The sequence below is a fragment of the Prionailurus bengalensis genome, chromosome B2, assembly GCF_016509475.1.
Source record: "Prionailurus bengalensis isolate Pbe53 chromosome B2, Fcat_Pben_1.1_paternal_pri, whole genome shotgun sequence".
Classification (NCBI taxonomy): Eukaryota; Metazoa; Chordata; class Mammalia; order Carnivora; family Felidae; genus Prionailurus; species Prionailurus bengalensis.
This window is the reverse complement of record NC_057349.1, coordinates 98,400,083-98,419,779: the sequence shown is the minus strand read 5'-3', so window position 1 is coordinate 98,419,779 and position 19,697 is coordinate 98,400,083. Positions and strand designations below refer to the sequence as shown.

At 40.6% G+C, this 19,697-nt stretch overlaps 1 protein-coding gene across 1 annotated transcript in view; it reads right to left on the bottom strand.

Moving 5' to 3' along the window:
- The window catches only part of LOC122489847, a 60,560-nt gene extending 41,410 nt beyond the window's left edge, over positions 1 to 19,150 (bottom strand). Inside the window, exons 1-6 of the mRNA XM_043592075.1 lie at positions 18,989 to 19,150; positions 16,940 to 17,041; positions 12,241 to 12,402; positions 2,840 to 2,952; positions 2,322 to 2,457; positions 1,862 to 2,065 (exon numbers count right to left, since the gene is read on the bottom strand). Of these exons, the coding sequence (XP_043448010.1) occupies positions 1,862 to 2,065; positions 2,322 to 2,457; positions 2,840 to 2,952; positions 12,241 to 12,402; positions 16,940 to 17,041; positions 18,989 to 19,114 (843 nt within the window). The 5' untranslated portion in view covers positions 19,115 to 19,150. The remainder of the gene's footprint in view (positions 1 to 1,861; positions 2,066 to 2,321; positions 2,458 to 2,839; positions 2,953 to 12,240; positions 12,403 to 16,939; positions 17,042 to 18,988) is intronic.
- Between the last annotated feature and the right edge of the window lie 547 nt (positions 19,151 to 19,697).

Below are 19,697 nucleotides of genomic sequence, written 5' to 3'. Positions count from 1 at the left end.
TATTTTTGAGAGAGAGAGAGAGAGACAGAGTGCGAGCAGGGGAGGGGCGGAAAGAGAGGGAGGCAGAGAATCCAAAGCAGGCTGCAGGCTCTGAGCTGTCAGCACAGAGCCTGATGCAGGGCCCAAATTCACAAAGCGTGGGATGATGACCTGAGATGAAACCAAGAGTTGGATGCTTAACTGACTGAGCCACCCAGGAGTCCCCAGTTTATTTATTTATTTTGAGAGAGAGAGAGTACACAGGAGGGGCAAAGAGAGAGGGAGAGGGAAAGAGAGAGAATCTCAAGTAGGCTCCACACTGTCACAGTGCAGAGCCCAATGAGGGCCCTGAACTCGGGAACTGTGAGATCATGACCTGAGCTGAAATCAAGAGTCAGTAGCTTAACTGACTGAGCCACCAAGGCACCCCTCTTTATACTTTTAAAATGTGGCTACTAGAATATTGTAAACTATACACGTGGCTTGTGTTGTATTTCTATTGGACAGAGCTACTCTAGACTGCCTATGGATGACAGTTGATAATAAGATTTCTCAGCCTTATAGACATGACGAGCTTTAAGTCAGGGGTCATATGAGCTTAAAATTCAACTTGCTTCGTAGCAAATTAGATTTTATTTTTCACATTTGTCAAACTATCTTTTAAGAAGATTAAGTTCCTATAAAATCCTACCTTCAGGAATAAAATTTCTAGAGATTGAAATGAAAATATTGCAAGAGTGTCTGCCATATTCCAAGAAACTGTAGGCACTTTTAATTTTATTCCTAAAGAAAGGGAGTTGATATGAATTTTGTGGACTATAGAAAAATATATTCAAGAGATATTAAAAGTACCAACGGGCAAACACGCTTTTACAGGGATGAACGATATTTAATTGTCCAGCTCTTTCCAATTTTTTTCTACCTTTGTTTTCTAATCTGTATTTTCACTTGGGGCTTGCAAAACAGGAAAGAGGCAGAAGGGTACCTCTAACAATGTCAAAAAGGGTCTTATGAGAGCGTCTCTGTAAAGACATGTGGTTCTCAGGCTAGGATAACATAAAGGCCTCCTCATGTTCTGCTCACTATAGAGTCAACAAACCTGCAGCTGAAATGCCTTCCTTCCTCATGTGTCCTCCAGGGCTGCTTTTACTGCTCTCTGCCTACTCTCAAGTGGACACTGCATTTTTCTAAAAAGCCATATCCCTGGGGCGCCGGCTGGCTCAGTTGGTTAAGCATCTGACTTCGACTCAGGTCATAATCTCATGGTTCGTGGGTTCGAGCCCTGCATCGGGCTCTGTGCTGACAGCTCAGAGCCTGGAGCCTGCTTTGGATTCTGTTTCTCTCTCTCTCTCTGCCCTCCCCCCACTCACACTCTGTCTCTGTCTCTCTCTCTCTCTCTCTCTCTCTCTCTCTCTCAAAATAAATAAATATTAAAAAACATTAAATTTTGCAGAGAAGAAACTGAGGGTTGATGGGGGAGTAGGGGAGAGGGGAAAATGGGTGGTGGGCATTGAGGAGGGTGCTTGCTAGGATGGGCACTGGGTGTTGTATGTAAGCGATGAACCATGGGAATCTACCCCCAAAACCAAGAGCACACTGTACAAACTGTATGTTAGCCAATTTGACAATAAATTATATTAAAACTTAAAAAATAAAATACAGTAAAAACCATTAAATTTTATTTTAAATTATTATCATTATATTTTATTTTAAATTAATGTTTAACTAATAAACATTAAATTTTTTTTTTTTAAAGCATATCCCTAAGAACCCTCCACCTGTCATTCCATCACGTTAACTGATTCCAGGTGCTACATAAGAAGAAGGGCGCTTGGGAGACAGGATAATCAAGGGAGAAAAAAATCTCGAATCTTGACCTCACCTTGTGCTCAGCAGATGTCCCATGGACATAGTGGTGAGCTCCCAGGCCTTGCAAGATGCCCAAGCCTCCTTTTGCCATGTTTACCCGGGAACTGTCCTCTGTGGTGGGGACCAGACTCCCTGCAACCATGGTGAGGCCTGAAGTGTTGATTGTCAGCGTTCGTTCAACAGATCTGAAATAGTTCAGAATTCCTAAACAGACGCGCTGAAACAAAGAAAGACCAGGTTAGGCCCCTGCCCTTTGCTGGCCCCACACAACAGAGTAAAACTGAATGGGGTTGCCAGGTCAACCCTACTGCTGAAAAACACACCACCCCCAGAATGGCCTGATTTTGTGGAAAAATATCCAAACAAAGAACAGGTGTAAGGATGCATTGCTACTGGGAAAGCAGGAAAGCCGCCTTGGGAGACAACCCAACATTTCAGACACCTGAAGCCAGCATGCCATGCCATCCACATACCTGTAGCTCCCTGATTCGCAGGTGGCGCAGATATAGAAAGGACAAGTAGGTCCCCCTCATCAGGACAGGATCCCTATCGGTGGTCCCAGTCCCATCGTCCAAGCCGAGCAGTTGTAGGGCCATTGCATAGCTGTATCTTTAGCAGGCGGGAAAAACAGAATAAATGCTTTCCACCTCAAAGTGGTTCGGAAAATTCATCTACACCAAATTGAAGTCACTTTATTTAACTTAAGGGAGTTTCACAGTGGCTACTCTTTAAAAATGAACTAGAAGAAAAATAATTACTCTGTATAAATATAAAAAGAAATTTCTCTTAGCAATTACTCTTGTTAAAAACCCAGTCCTACCTAGGGTGAAACATTAATTTAGTTGTCTGACCTGTTTTAACAGTCTTGCTTTTATTTCAGCTTTAAATATTTTTGAGTTAACATGTAACCTACTTATTATTCAGTCACTCAATTTCCTCCACAGTGTTTAATCCATTTCCTTGAGTCCCTAGTAAAATGATTTCATTTTACCCTTTCTCTTTTTTCTGCTTGACAGGCTTATCAGCATGTTGGCAGAGACTTATTTGTGCTGGGTCATTTGCATTTTGTTCCATCGCAAGGTCATCTTCCTTCATATGTTCATTCTATCAAAAAAGTAGCATCAGTTGAATGACATCAACATTTGCAGTATTATTAACAAAAATCAGAGCTGGGTCACCACAAAATTAAATCCTATGATCCAAGGCATATTTAGATGAGCAAACAGAAGAGCATCTTGGTCCATTGCAACATGACATATGAAAATGTGGATTTCCAAAATAAATTGGAAGGCACCGTTTTTATTATTATTTAGTCTCTGTTTTATAAAACTCTTCACAGCTTTTAAAAATTGCCACCCCACACACACCTTTTACATGATTCACTTATGAAAAGTTGATACACACATTTGTAGATGCTTGAAACCATGAACGTCTCTAATCTAGTCTTGTTCCAGGCTGAGAGAGATCAGTGGATTAAACACCTCTTTCTACTTTTGACCTATATGATTTAATTGTTTAAAGTCTTGATCCTGTTTTCACACTTGTAAAATGGCATAATGATACAAAATAAGCTGCTGTGAGAATTAACACTTAGTGACTAGCACCTCATAGGTGCTCAATTACATGCTGGCCATGGATTGCAATAGTCAGTTAGCCCTGTAGGATCTATCACAGAACTCGTGGTTTATACTTAAAAAATCCACAGGCATTTTTCCTGATGTCAAGCAGGATGAGATCACACACAAAGGGCCCTAGGAAAAATTGTGAAGAAGGTGGTATTGATGAATGATCATGTCCTTGGCCCTCTGAGCAGCCCCTTTCTTAGCTGTCCTTTCTGCCTGCCCCTGGGCATAAATGCCATTCTCATAAGACACTCTTTTTTCGTAGCGGTGCTGATACCCACAAAAATTCTGAGTGGCAATGAGTTAATTTGGAACCCCACTCTTTGGGTTACTTATATTCTAATAGTTCTTGGAATTCCAATAAGGCCCTATGGCACAGACTGCTGGTTGTTCCCCCATATCCGCTTTCCTCTTTTTCTATAGTAATTGAATATTTATCTTGGCACATAGCCACCCAGATGGAGATGACATTTCCAAGCCTCTTTTGCAGCGAGGCGTAGCTATGTGACTAAGTTCTGGCCAATGGAATGAGAGTGAAAATGTCAGGTGGCAGCTTCTGGGAATTTCCTTGAAGTGGCAGCTTCCTCACCCCCATTGCCCATCCTGCCACTTATATATGAATGTGACAGCTGGAGCTCCATCTCAGACCAGGTGTTGATCTTGGATATGGAGGTCACATTTGTTGGAACTCCAGGACAGAAGGAGCATGGGTCCCTGAGAACTCCATGGGAGCAATCATCACACTGTCTCTGTACTTCCTACCCCTGGATGTTAATATGAGGGAGAGAAAGAAATTCCCATCTCCTTTCACCCTCTCTTATTTTGTGTTTAACTATGACCAACAGCCAAATATAATTTTAACTAATACAGTACTTAAGATTCTAAAGATACACAATTGGTCTTTATGACGGGCAGTGGAGGAGAAAATTTGGAGCAGGGATACTAGGAAGAGCTGGTGAGAAAGAAAATGGTCTAATTGAGTATCGTTAAGTAGCTTCCCATTCTGCCTGTGGATAGTTAACTCCTGCCTGTTTTGGGTAAGTATGCACATCAGTGTATTTCTGTGTAAACATCCCACAACCCTGGGAATGGAAAAGGCTTTAGGAGGCGACATGGTGTACTTGCGTTCCTGAATACAGAAACACAAGATCATTACCCCAAATTAAGAGAATCTCTGTTATTTTAAGAAAATCTGTAGGGAAGAGTGTACTCTATGAGGAAAGCTGAACTTTGACAGTTTCTATTTGGCCCAGAATTTTGGGTAAGAGGGGCTCTACTGAAGACTTTTGCCCCCCAGCCTTATGGTGCTCTTATGTTGCAGTTCAGCATTGCTGGGCGTAGGTCCAGAGGGCAGGCTCAGAACCACAGCCTTTCTCTGATGGGACTGTGACTTTTTCAGCTGCTTCTAAAATTACCCAGAATTACATAGGAAGGAACAGAAAGTGACATCAAGTTACAGTGAAAGACACTTTGAAGGAATGACTGAACAAGCCACAAAAATACCCAGCAGACTGCCAGGAAGAGAGGAAGGGGGCACAACAGGGTAGGGTGAGTAACGGGAGAGAGCCCAGCACCCACTGGAAAAACAGAACAACCACAGCCCACAGAAGTAAACTGCTTAGGAAATACCAAAGGTACATGAGTGTATCTCCCTAAGAAGGCTGGACACTGAGCAGGTAAGCAGCAGGGCTGACCGGAAAACAGAATGTCAACACCACCTGCGTTTGTACTTTCTTCCGAGGCAGGTAAACCCTTTGACATTTACTCTCCCTGGTGGCTGGGTCTTTGCCAGCACGGCTGAGTTCGTGTATTTGGACAGTTCTGAGACTTCTACTGATTGCAAATCTCATTTTATTCTGGGAAATTGGCAGGGGCAATGGAGTGGGAGTGGAGGGGGAAAGAATTACAAGGAAAATATGTCTATTATGTATTTCCCACCTCCTAAATGTCCCTGCAGCTTCCTTGTGTATACCTACAGAATAAAAAGACTAGAGGGATAAATGTATACCAAATGTTAACAATACTATTGTTATATTTGGGTGGTAAAATAATGGCTGGTTTTTATTTTCTTCCTTGAACTTTTCTATATTTCCCAAATTTTTTATGATAAATACATGTAATTAGTGCCAACAGAAAATGTTTGTTTTTAAAGTGCCTTATTGAATTGATGAGGGAAACCAGGAAAGAAGTGTTTTATGTGTCCCTGAACTTCTTGCACACCGGAGCTACTGTATACAATAACACTTTTGCGAGGGCACACCATGTACTCATAATATCTCTGGCAATGGAGGGGAGCAGTAACACAGGGGAAAACAGCTGTCCCTTCTCCTCTCCTCCGTATGGCCAGTAAGAAGAAGCAAAAGTAGAGGTTGGGGGCACCTGGGTGGTTCAGTCAGTTGAGCGTCCGACTTTGGCTCAGGTCATGATCTCATGGCTTGTGGGTTTGAGTCCCGCATCGGGCTCTGTGCTTACAGCTCAGAGCCTGGGGCCTGCTTCAGATATTTTGTCTCCCTCTCTCTCTGTCCCTCCCCTGCTCATGCTCTGTCTCTTCAAAATAAATAAACATTAAAAAAAATTTTTTTTAAAAGGAAGCAAAAGAAGAGGCAAAGTTGATCTAGTGTTTTCTGCCCCTTCAGCATTCCATAAAGTTAAAGAACAGTGACCATTTAAACCATACCTTTAGAAATATGATGGTCTAAGGGACTCTTAGATATAGAGAACAAACTAAGGGTTGCTGGAGGGATTGTGGGTGGGTGGATAGCTAAATGGGCAATGGGCATTAAGGAGGACACTTATGATGAGCTCTGGGTGTTATATGTGAGGGATGAATCACTGGATTCTACTCCTGAAATCATTATTGCCCTATATGCTAACTAACTTAGATGCAAATTAAAAAAAAAAAGATATATGATGGTCAATAGTAGTATTGAATGTCTGTACATCAATAACCATTTGAGTAAACAGGGATTTTCTTGGGGAAAAGCACTGGATACAAGTAACTTGATATGATACAAGTTTGGAAGGTTCGGGAAGATCCACACAGGGCTGCCTGGTCTATTCCTTCTCCTGGTTAGGACTACAGTTAAATTATTTTTAAGTTTTTTCAGAAGGCTATCAAAAAATGCAGTCCATTTGGACCAGAATTACCTCTTTCTAGTTATAAATTATCTTCAATTAACAATTCTAAGAAGATTTGGTATTTTTTTCTTTATCCCCCAAACCCAGATCTTTAAGTGAATTTGGAAATAGAATTGTGTATATAGAAAAGAGTGGCCAGCCTTCCATGCTGATAGTAAATAAAAGGCCAATTCAAACTGTGATAGAAACATTACAAATATTATCAATGTTCAGACAAACACATTCTGTGTTAAAATGGACGTGGGAAAGCAGGTTCTCTCATAAGTTACTGGTTGGGAGAAAAACGATATACCACTTTAGCAGGAAATTTTGAATGTGCACATTCTGTGACCCAGGAAATCCACTTCTAAATATCTACTCTAAAGAAACACACACGCGCACAAGGAGGCATGTACAAGAAAATTCAGTAGGAATGGTTTCTAATGGAATAAAAAATGGCAACGCTTATCCACAGGGAGGTGTCTGTGTGATCTGTGGTATATAATAAAATATAGTGCAGCCATTAAAAAGAACAACAGAGACAGATCTCTAAGACATATTATTGGGCAAAAAAGAGCAAGTTGCACAAAGATCCATGGCGTATGACAGATCATGTAAATAATTTTTTAAAGTTGATTTCTATCTATTTTGAAAGAGAGAGAGCAAGTGAGGGAGGGGCAGAGAGAGAGAGAGAGAGAGAGAGAGAGAGAGAATCCTAAGCAGGCTCCATGCTGTCAGCACAGAGCTGGACACAGGGCTCGATTTCACAAACCTTGAGATCATGACCTGAGCAGAAATCATGAGTTGGACACTTAACCAACTGAGTCACCCAGGCCCCCCAATGATAGATTATTTATATACAAAACTAAAACACAAAATTATGCTATATGTATATATTGTAACGAGAACATGCGTTTAAATGAAAATGCATTAAAAAGGCTTGAAGCCAATAACCATGTTAACCTCTGAGGAAGTAGAATGGGGACCCAGTATTAGAGTTCCCGTTAGCTAAAGTTAAAGCATTAACTTTTCAGTGATGTTTCCACTTTTTACTAGGAGGAGACATTTATTTATTATTTCTGTAGTTTAAAATTAATTTCTAACAACTTCTTAAGGAGAAAAATGGTAACTTTACAGTGGAAAAACCTGTCAAACATCATTAGCCTAACCACATGATCAAGAGTAACATCCCCGGTGATAAATCAGGTTGATAGCATCTGCTTCAGATATGATGTGATGAGAAAGGCACTGCACCTCTGAGGTGCTCATCCTCCAAACTTATAACCCCAGTATAACCATGAGAAAAACATCAGACAAATTCAAATTAGGGAACATTCTACAGGTTGCCTGGCCAGTACTCCTAAAGACTGTCAAGGTCATGGTAAACAAGGAAAGACCGAGAAATGGACACAGACCTGTGGAGACTGGCAAACAGGACACTTAAAGATAACGTGGTACCCTGGAGCACAAAGAAGACATTCATGGAAAAACTAGTGAATTCCAAAGATAGTCTAGTTTAGATGTCAGTAATGTACCAATGCTGGTTCCTTAGGTGTGACAAAGTAACATAAAAGATCGATGTTAATAATAGGAGAAACCAGGGGCACCTGGGTGGCTCAGTCAGTTGAGTGTCCGACTTCGGCTCAGGTCATGATCTCACAGCTCGTGGGTTTGAGCCCCACATCAGGTTCTGTGCTGACAGCTCAGAGCCTGGAGCCTGCTTTGGATTCTGTGTCTCCCTCTCTCTCTGTCCCTCCCCAGCTTGCACTCTGGCTCACTCTCTCTCTCAAAAATAAATAAACGTTAAAAAAAATTTTTTTTAAATAATAGGAGAAACTGGACAGGGATTCCTGGGAACTCTTTACACTATCTTTTTAACTTTTATGTAAATCTAAAACTACTCTAAAATAAAACATTTATTTTCTTAAAAAAAAAATCCCTAAGGAAAGGCTGCTGGTGAATAGTGTTCACAGAAAATTGATCAGAAATTGTTCTGCAGTTGTGCTATACATAATTAGTGCTTATATTCCTTCAGAGCTGTTAAAATGGACAGTCCTACCAGGTTTGCTTTCCTTCATGCAGAAGGCGCTTAAGAAAGTCATTTTTCACGGGCTATTATCACTTGCCAACTTCAGAATCAGAATACTGACCAGCATATAGATGCTAAAATTCATACTTGACTGCTACATGCTTGCAAAATAGTAACAGAGCTTTAAAATTCATACCCACATTCCTATGACTCCTCCAAGCTGCCACCTTCCACTTAATTCTAATCTCATCCGACTAGTATTCAACATTCAGAATGGCATCACACTACTATTGGTCCCCTGATACTGTATAAAGTGACTCTTGACCAGAGCAGATATACCCAAGGAGGTCACAAAATAACACCCACAGGAAACTGTGAAGGAAAAGTAGAAAACTGTTGATTGTTGCCTCAGAATTTCCTTTCTCAGACACTGTGCTATTTTCCATTCTCTACTTGGAAAACTCTTCTCCAGTATGGCTGACTCCTTCTCATTCATCAGATTTCAGCTCAGATGTCCCCAACTCTGAAAGAGCTTGGTTCATCATTCTGAGAGTGCTCCTTTCTACCCTACTGCCCCCTTTTCCTGTGGTTTTCTTCATGGAACCCACAAGTTAGAGACGTGGATTTACTTTTTTGTTCACTTGTTTATTGCATGTTTCATTCCCTGAGCAGTACAATTCCTGGCACAAAGGCAGCATCCATGTAATAATCATTGAATGAATGAATGAATGAATGAATGAGAAACTTGCATGACACTAACATGCAGGTTAATCCATGTGTGTTATATGGCTCCCCTCAGGATCCACCTCTAAAATCTATAGGTATTCTAAGTCTATTTAGGGTGTATATCAACTTGAAAAGAGGTGCTCACATTTTTCTCCCTTTGGCTAATTCCAAGAACAACATTTACAAGTCAGTCAATAGCCAGAGGAAGTGGTTTTCTTTCTTTTCTTTTTTTTTCCCTCCTATTTAACACTAGGCAATTGCATTCACAACAGATTTTGGTGAAAGCAGACTGCATTTCATCATACCCTGCTTGACTTTCTACCTCATCTGCAAATGGAGGAAAGCAGTTAACAGAGAATGGCAGAAGTGTTAGTTCTCTCCACTGGGTGGCTGGGCACCTCTTAGTGTTTTCTGCCTTTCAATATTTACTTGAGCCAGCATCTCCTGCTGTCACCATGCACCTTCTGCTTTTCTCTGGTAAGTTCCTTTGTCCCCTAAATACCCATAGGCATTGCTACAACTCTGGCCTGCTGGTCCAGCCAGACCCTGGACCATTCTCCATGAATTCAAACATGAAGCTCTTTGCCTCCGACTCCCTCTTCCTTTGCCTCTCACCACTCCCTTACTCACATTCACCTCTTTTCACCCTCATCTGGCCCCCAGGAATTTAATTGCCCCATTCTCTCAGTCAAGGAGAAAAGAATATTAGTGCTAACGGCCCTCAAATATTAATACCAGAATTTCAGGTAATGGAGGATTATATCAACATCAAGAGGTAGACTGTCCAGGATCCTAGGAGCAGGGGTCTTATTCTGAGATACCTGGGCTGACTTTGCCTTCGCCCCCTCCCTTCTTTCCTACTCCCTACCTCCTTTCCTTCAAGCTTGGTTCAAGAAACAAAAGAGCCAGATGTTTTTAAATGTCCCCTTGTTAGTATAAGGTCTTCCTGCAAGGTGACATATACCTCAGTATGAAATGGCAATGGACTAGGAAAAATGTGGCTACTTTCTCAATTCTTGCAGGATGCTAGCTGAGGAGTGCCGTTGGTAGTCATGCCCTATCAGAGAATTCAGAGGCCAGGGAGATCCATGCCATGATATGCTGTATCTGTTCCTGATCTGTGTGACCAAATCATTTTTTATTAGGTTCTCTAGATCCTTACCTAAACAGATTGAAAAGTGCATAGAAGTTGTGGTGTGTGTGTGTGTGTGTGTGTGTGTGTGTGTGTGTGTGTGTGTATACATACATGCACTTACAGGTTTGCTTCCAGCTAATCTGTAACTCATTTCAAGTTTCGCTTTCTCCCATACACAGTCTGAGATGATGGACCATGACAGTGCTCTCTCTAGCGTTCTACTAAACTTCTCCCTACCTTCGACTTTATGTATAATTTTTAGTCACTCTACAATTAATCTTTAGGGGTGAAAATAATAGGATTATTATGCAGATTGGGCCCAAGACAAATTCAGGCCCTCTTACTTCAACTGAACCCACTAGCTACATGGCCATCCTTACATTCTTTTCTCACTGGTGGCCCTGCGGTGTTCCCAGAAGTGATATACATCCTCACCTGTCACTTTCACCTCCCACCTCACTAATGCAGACATCCTCTCCCTCTTCTCTCTCTCCTGGAGACAGCCAGAGCCATTTACAAGCTACCACACCTTATCTTTTGGCAGGTGACAATTCTATATACCTCATTCACCTCAAGGGAAGTGATGCCATTCTCCCTTTCTCAAAATTACTCCTTGGACTGGTTTCTTCATTCCATTCCCTCCTCTTTCCCCAGGGTCCTTTTCTCAGATTTAACAATTCGTATCTTCCATCCCTTCCTCTCCACTGCTCATTCCTCTCAGACAATGAACATATTGAGTCTTCCCATCTTAAATAAGCAAAGGAAACAAAACTCTTCCCTTAGAGCAACAGAGAAATAATAGCAGATTATTCAAAAGTGATATAGTACCACCGTGAAGACAAATATCCAATAGCTTTGTGTAGAAACTGATTTTCGTTGCCAAGCTCCAGGCCCATCTTATGTAGTAGCTATCTGGCTGGCTTCCCTGCCTCCAATCTCTCCCTCTTCCCATCCAACTAACACCTGCTACTAAATTAACCTTCCTACAAAATACAGCTTCGTATATATCACTTCCCTTACAGGAAAAGTACAAATTCCTTGGTCGGAAATTTAGAGGCATTCAAAACCTACTCTCTCCCCCTCTTAAAAACACCTCTCTTCCCTATATTTATTTCCACATGAATCTTTCATGCAGCCAAACTGGACTTGAACACTCCATGCACAGTATCTCCTCCGCATTGTTGTTCATGCTTCCCTCCTGAATGTGATTCCCTCTCCAGCACCACTTCCCCGAGCCCCACGATTCCGTCAAGTCCAGGCTCAATTTCCTCCTTTTTCCAGAGGGTTTCTCCCAAAAGAACCAACCCTGGGGGCACCACTTTGCCTCTAAAACACACCACTTTGCCTCTAAAACAATATTTAACAACTGTCCAACTCATTTGGTGTTTAGCACTAAGGAGTGGGGGCCCCTGGGTGGCTTCGTCCGTTAAGCACTAAAGTGTGAAGCTTTGCATTTGTATGTATTGGTTGAGTATAGGTCCCAGCAGCAACATCTTATATTACACTTCTTTATATGCCTGTTTTTAATTAGCATTTAAGTGTATTAAATGCTAATTATATGTGTGTGTGTGTGTATATAAATGTGTGTGTGTGTGTGTGTGTGTGTGTGTGTGTGTGTGTGTATGAAATAAAAACAAGCCTGGCTGGGTAGTAAAGCTTTTAGGGGGAGGGTCTCTGCAAAACTACCAAAGTAAATTTCTAAGGCATACACACAGGTGGTACGTAGAACAGAAAGGCACATTGGTTATTTCTTCCTGTTGTACCTGGTACAGGTTGGTGTTGCTATAAATGTCCTCCCAGATACTGTCATAGTTGCACTGATGCGAACTCTGGGAAGCCACGAAAGCTGGATGAGATGGAGCCAGCATGACTGTCTTCGCCGCGTGGTCTTGGAGCACTTGCATCACTCGCTCAGGGCTGGAAATCTCAAGGAGTACAAGGGGGAAATGAATGGTTGGGAAAAGCGTTATTCCCTTCTTTTCAGCAAGAATGTGGGCATGTACACACGAATAGGAAAGCAGTCCCAAGTGGGGCTTTATTCAGTTAAAAAATAAAATCATACTCAAACATCACGATTCCCTTACATATGTCCATCCATGTAACATTGTAAGTATTCAAATACACATAGGAGCTCATTTAAAATTGTGTGACAACCCTCTAAACACAATAGCAGGTTGCTCCCCTAGAGGTGTTGTGGGACGAGTGAAAAGATGAACACCCATCATTTTGGGTACAAACCCTGTTTGCTATTAGGAAGCTGACAGGAGATGGAGGAAGAAGCAGCTGGGTAGTGTGAGGGAAGAACAGGCTTTGTAAGGACGCAGACTTGGGCTTGCATCTCTGCTGGAATCCTGTTCTTGTTCTGTCCTAACAAGAACACTAGGATATATCTCCCCAGATTGCTGCAAGAACGCCTGGCATGTAGTAGGTACTGCATAAATGTTCCTTCTTTTCCGGAAGTAAAGAATCAAATAATAGTCCCAACGCTGAATTCCTACTGCAGTGATACAAGTATTATGGAATTTCAATCATTTTAATATCACAAGGAACTTCAAATATCATTTAGTCCAATCTCTAATCAAAATCCCAATGGCGTTTTTTGCATAAGTAGAAAAATTCATCTTAAAATTTATACAAAATCTCAAGGGACTCCAAATCGCCAACATAACTTTGAAAAAGAAGAACAAAACTGGAGGACTCACACTTTCTGATTTCAGACCATATTACAAAGCTACAGTAATCAAAATGGTGTGGTACGGGAATAAATTGGACATATAGACCAACAGAATAGAATAGAAAATCTAGAAATAAACCCTCGAGTATGTGGTCAGATGATCAAAAGATGTCAATGTCATTCAACAGAGAAGGGACAGTCTCTTCAACAAATTGTTTTAGGACTGGATATCCACATGCAAAGCAATGAAGTTAAACCTTTATCTTATACCAGACACAAAAAAATTAACCCAAAATAGATTAAAAATCTAAACATAAGACCTAAAACTATAAAACTCTTAGACAAAAACAGGGAAAAACCTTCATAACATTGAATTTGGCAATGATTTCTTGGATATGACACCAAAAGCACAGGCAAGAAAAAAGCAACATAGACAAATGTGACTACATAAAACTTTAAACTTTTGTGCATCAAAGGATACAATTAACAGAGTGAAAGTCACCTAGGGAATGAGGGAATGTATTTCCAAATTACATATCTGATAAGAGTTTAATATCCAGACTATATGAAGAACTCCTACAACTCAACAACAACAAATAGAATAACCCAATTTAAAAATAGGCAAAGGACTTCAATAGACATTTTCCCAAATATGATATACAAATGGCCAATAAGCATATGAAAAGATTCTCAAAATCACTAATCATCAGAGAAATACAAAGTAAAACCAAAATGAGATATCACCTCACATCCATTAGGATGGCTAATATCAAGAAAGACAGGAAGAAGGAGAAGAAGAAGGGGGAGAGAAGGTAGTTGGGGAGGAGAGGGAGGAGGAGGAGGAGAAGGAGGGGGAGGGGGAGACAGATGGGGCATTGAAAGGGAGGAGGAGGTGAAGGAAGAAAGAACAAGGAAGGAAGGAAGGAAGGAAGGAAGGAAGGAAGGAAGGAAGGAAGGAAGAAAATAACATGTGCTGATGTGGATGTGGAGCAATTGGAACTCTTGTGTACTGTTGGTAGTATTGTAAAATGCTGATATTTCTATGGAAAATAAAAATTAAAAACAGAATTACCTTACGATTCATCAATTCCACTACTGGGTTTATATCCAAAAGAATAGAAAACAGGATCTCAGAAAGATATTTACACATCCATGTTCATAGCAGCATGATTCATAATAGCCATGAGGTGGAAGCAACCCAGATGTCCATCAACAAATAGATTTTTAAAAACATGGTAGATACACACAAGAGAATATTATTCAGCCTTAAAAAGGAAGGAAATTCTAATGTCTCCTACAACATGGATGAATGTGGATGGGTAAAATAAGTCAGTCATAAAAAGACAAATACTGTATTATTTCACTAATACATGGTACCTAGAGTAGTCAAACGCATAGAGACAGAAATTAGAATGGTAGTTTCCAGGGAATAGGGAGAGGGAAGAATGAGGAGTTATTGTTTAATGGGTCTACAGTTTCAGTTTGCTAGATGAAAAGTCCTGGAGGTGGACAGTGGTGATGATTATCCAACATTATGGATGTACTTAATGCCACTAAACTGTACACTTAAAAATAGTTAAAACAGGGCACCTGGGTAGCTCAGCTGGCTAAGTATCCAACTCTTGGTTTCAGTTCAGGTCATGGTCTCACAGTTCGTGGGATCAAGCCCCATATCAGGCTCTGTGCTAACAGTGCAGGGCCTGCTTGGGATTCTCTCTCTCCCTCTCTCTCTGACCCTTCCTTGCTCATCATGAAGTCTCTCTCTCAAAATGAATAAAGTATCTATATATGTATATGTGTATGTGTGTGTGTGTGTGTGTGTGTGTGTGTGTGTGTGTGAAGAAAATGTGTGTATGTGTGTGTGTGTGTATAATGGAATATTACCCAGCCGTCAAAGAGAATGAAATCTTGCCATTTGCAATGATGTGGCTGGAGCTAGAGTTTCTTGTGGTAAGGAAAATAAATCAGTCAGAGAAAGACAAATACCATATGATTTCACTCCTATGTGAAATTTAAGAAACAAAACAGATGAACATAGGGGAAGGGAAAAAGAAAGAGAGGGAGGCAAACCATAAGAGACTCTTAACAGTGGAGAACAAATGTAAGGTTGGTGGAAGGGAGGTGGTTAGGGTTGATGGAGGGGTGTTGGGTGGGGGGATGGGCTAAACGGGTGTTTGGCATTAAGGAGGGCGCTTGTTGGGATGAGCACTGGGTATTCTATGTAAATAACCAATCACTAAATTCTACTCCTGAAACCAATATTACACTATATGTTAACTAACTAGAATTTAAATAAAAACTTGAGACAAACAAAACTAGGTAAAATAGTAAATTTTATGTCTATTTTACTACAATCGAAGAAAAGAGGGGGAAATAATGTAAAGAGATCCCATGTACTCTTCACTCCATTTCCGCCAATGTTAACATCTTGCAAAACCATAGTACAGTATATCACAACCTGGATATTGACCTTGATACAGTCAAGTTATAGAGCAAATGCATCACCACAAGGATCCCTTATGTTGCTCTTTTATAACCACACTTCTTTCCCTTCCTCACCAGCCTCTCCTTAGCCCCTACAATCCACAAATCCATTCTCCATTTCTATACTTTGTCATTTCAAGAGTATTGTAGAGGGGCGCCTGGGTGGCTCAGTTGGTTGAGCGTCCGACTTCAGCTCAGGTCATGATCTCACGGTCTGTGGGTTGAGCCCCGCGTCGGGCTTTGTGCTGAGGCTCAGAGCCTGTGCTCAGAGCCTGGAGCCTGCTTCGGATTCTGTGTCTCCCTCTCTCTCTGACCCTCCCCTGTTCATGCTCTGTCTCTCTCTGTCTCAAAAATAAATAAACATTAAAAAAAAAACTTAAAAAAAAATTTAAAAAAGAGTATTGTAGAAATGGACTTATACCATCTTTATGCGATTGACTTTTTTTCAGTCACATAGTTCTCTGGAGATTCATCCAGGTTCTTGGGTATATCATTAGTTTGTTCTTTTTTACAGCTGACTGCTATTATATGGTACAGATGTACCACAACTAGTTCATTTACCCTCTGAAAGACATCTGGGTTGTTTCTAGATTTTGGCTATTGTGAATAAAGCTGATAAAATGTTTGTGAAAAACAAAAGGGAGAGGAAATCTGGCCACATGCTACCACATGGATGAATCTTGATGAAGCCACATTACCCTAAGTGGAATAAGCCAGTTACAAAAAAGACAAATACTATATGAGTCCCACTTATAAGAGGTATCTAAAGGTAGTCAAATTTAGAAACAGAAAATAGAATGGTGGTTGCTAGGGGTTGTGGGGAGGAGGAAATAGGGAATTGTTGTTTAATAGGTACAGAGTTTCTGTTTGCCAGGTGAAAAAGTTCTGGAGATCTGTTTCATGATAATGTGAATATACTGAACACTACTACGTGCACGTAACATGATTACTATGCCAAATTTTATGCTGCGTGATTTTTACCACAATAAAAATAAGATAACTTTATCCAGTATTTCTGTTTCACAGATGAGGAAACAAACTCAAGGACGTTTTGTGATTAGACCAATGTCACACAGAGTATTAGTGCTGAAGTTGGACCGAAATGCAGCTCTTTTGACAATTGTTACTTTCTACTGAAAACTAACAGGGCTATAAAACTTTTGCAATTAGATTAGAACGTTCCAAATAAAGCTTTCATAGAAAATCCATGGCTAATATTTCTTTAAAAGGGAAAGAAAATTCAATTTTCGGAGAATGATTTTAGCAAGAATTTTATCTACAAGGGAACATGGTTATTTTCTTACCTTCAAAAACTTTGCTTGGACTTGCATTAATGCATCAATTCTTTTCCGTTCTTTTAGTTTGGTCAACATCTTCTTTTGCCAAGGATCACATTTTGGCTTAATCTAACGGACAAACATGTTCATACAAAGTTACAACATAACAGAATGGTTCTAAAAAAGTTGCAAGCAAAGAGATTCAAGGGCCTTCTGAAATAGGATCTAATCTTGGTGCTAGAAAGTTTGCCAAGATCATGGGACATCTTGGAAAGGGTCTGCATGGGTTCACAGATCCATGGAGGGAGATGGCAGCAGCAATTCCTGTTGGTGCCTGGCCTATGAGATACATTACTAGCTTCAACTGGGACGACACAGCACCATCCATGAGCAGGAGAGACCCTAAATCCATCAGTGTTGGGCACCACACTTGATTTATGGGGCAAGAAAAGTGTGACCACAAATACTCCACAGTAAAAATTTACCTTCTGCATTAATAGGGTATATTTCAAAAACTAGACCCATAGCTGTACATACATCAACATACTCATAACTCTTTTTTTTTTAATTTTTTTTTTAACGTTTATTTATTTTTGAGACAGAGAGAGACAGAGCATGAACGGGGGAGGGTCAGAGAGAGGGAGACACAGAATCTGAAACAGGCTCCAGGCTCTGAGCTGTCAGCACAGAGCCCGACGCGGGGCTCGAACTCACAAGCTGTGAGATCATGACCTGAGCTGAAGTCGGCCGCTTAACCAACTGAGCCACCCAGGCGCCCCAACATACTCATAACTCTTAAATTTATATCTAGCTCTAAGCTCCAGTCTATTATATCCAACTATCTCCTTGCTATCATAGTTGGAAGGCAAATGTAACAATCTAAAACAGAAAGTCTGGCTTTTCCCACACCAACCACCTATTTGCTCAAGCCCCAGAAGATTTCTCTCCTTTCCCACCGCCCATCTTACCATACAAGACTTTTCTTTCTTTCACAATTAGTTGATCCTCATTATTCATGGATTTTGTATTTGAAAATTTTTCTACTCACTAAAATTTATTTTTAAAACCCAAACCAATAGTAGCATATCTATCCAGGTTATTCATGGACATGCAAAGGATGGTGAAAAATTTGAGTCATCCAACCCCACATTCCCAGATGAGGTCAAACAAGGTGACATTCTGCCTTCTTGTTTCAGTTCTCATACTGTAAACAAGTTCTTTTTGTTTCTACATTTTCATGTTTTTTACTAATGATGTCACTGCTTAAAATGGCCCCTAGGTATAGTGCTGAAGTATTCCTAAGTGTTCCTAAGTACAGGAAGGCTGTGATATATGTTATAGAAGATATACATATGTTTGATAAGTTTTTTTCAGGCATGAGTTATAGTGCTATTGGCCATGAGTTCAATGTTAATGAATCAAAAACATATATTAGTCTTTAAACAGAAACACACATAAATCAAGGTTATGTATTGATCAGTTGACGAATAAACCTTGTATTTTCCCTATGAACAATGGTTCTGTATTTGTCAATTTAGTGTTTGTGTTAACTTTATAGAACATAGTAACCCAAACAATGAGAATCCACTATACTTACCACTACCCAAAATCATCTTGTTTAATCTGCTTCTGTATTGTTTGTAAATTGTGTATCTCCAGCACCAAGGGTCATCCCTCACACATAGTATATACTCAATGAATAGTTTTTGACTAAAAAGCTGGATTTACACAGCTCACTTATACCTTTGAACGTTATTCTTTGTTCTAGCCAAGTAGCCAAGACCACTAACAACAAGAGAGTTCTGACCCAATAGAGAGTACAGGATCATGGGGGCTTTTCAGAGAAGGCAGGTCAACATGGCTAACTTCAACATGGACCCAAGGCAGGAAGGAGCTGGGGGAGATTGGTGTACCTACCGTTGGTCCTATGGGACAGTTTGCTTAGGGCACTGAGGCGAGGGAAGAATAGGGACCAGACAGACCTGGTGCTACCAGGTTGCTTGGCCTGCTTGTAGGATACTTTATTACCATGCTGACATCACTGACAGGTGACTATCACTACACAGGTCTCCTTACCTTTATAAAGGAAATCCAGTTAGCCTTCTTTTTCAAGGCCATACCAGGTCCTGCCAAACCCAAATTCTCCATAGTAGCTATCTTCGCATCATAGTCTGGAAATGTTTGCATTCTCTGTTGCTCCATAAAGATGCTTTGAAATTTTTGGGAAACCTAAACAGGATGAAGGCAAAGTTTTTCTTAAAGGGTCAGATAGTAAATATTTTAGTCTTTGCAGACCATATATATAGCCTCTGTTGCAAATACTCAACTCTGCATTTGTGGTATGAAAGCAGTCATAGTAATATGTAAACTAGTGGGCATGGATGAATTCCAATAAAACTTTATTAAAAAACAAAACAAAACAGGTGGTGGCCTGCAGCTGTCATTTGCTGACTCTGCTCTAAGGAATTAGAGAACCAGAATAAACAGTACCCAAATATAAGAACTCTTCCTACACGAAGAAAAAATTGTTGTAATGTGACTATCTTGTGAGCACAAGCACTGCACATAACACTGTTATAAGAAAATCAGAGGTGGAGGGGGAGCCTGGGTGGCTCAGTCGGTTAAGCATCTGACTTTAGCTCAGGTCATCATCTCGTGGGTCACGAGTTTGAGGCCCCGCATCTGGCTCTGCTGACAGCTCAGAACCTGGAACCTGCTTCAGATTCTGTCTCCCTCTTTCTCTGCCCCTCCCCGCTCACACTTGGTCTCTCTCAAAAATAAATTA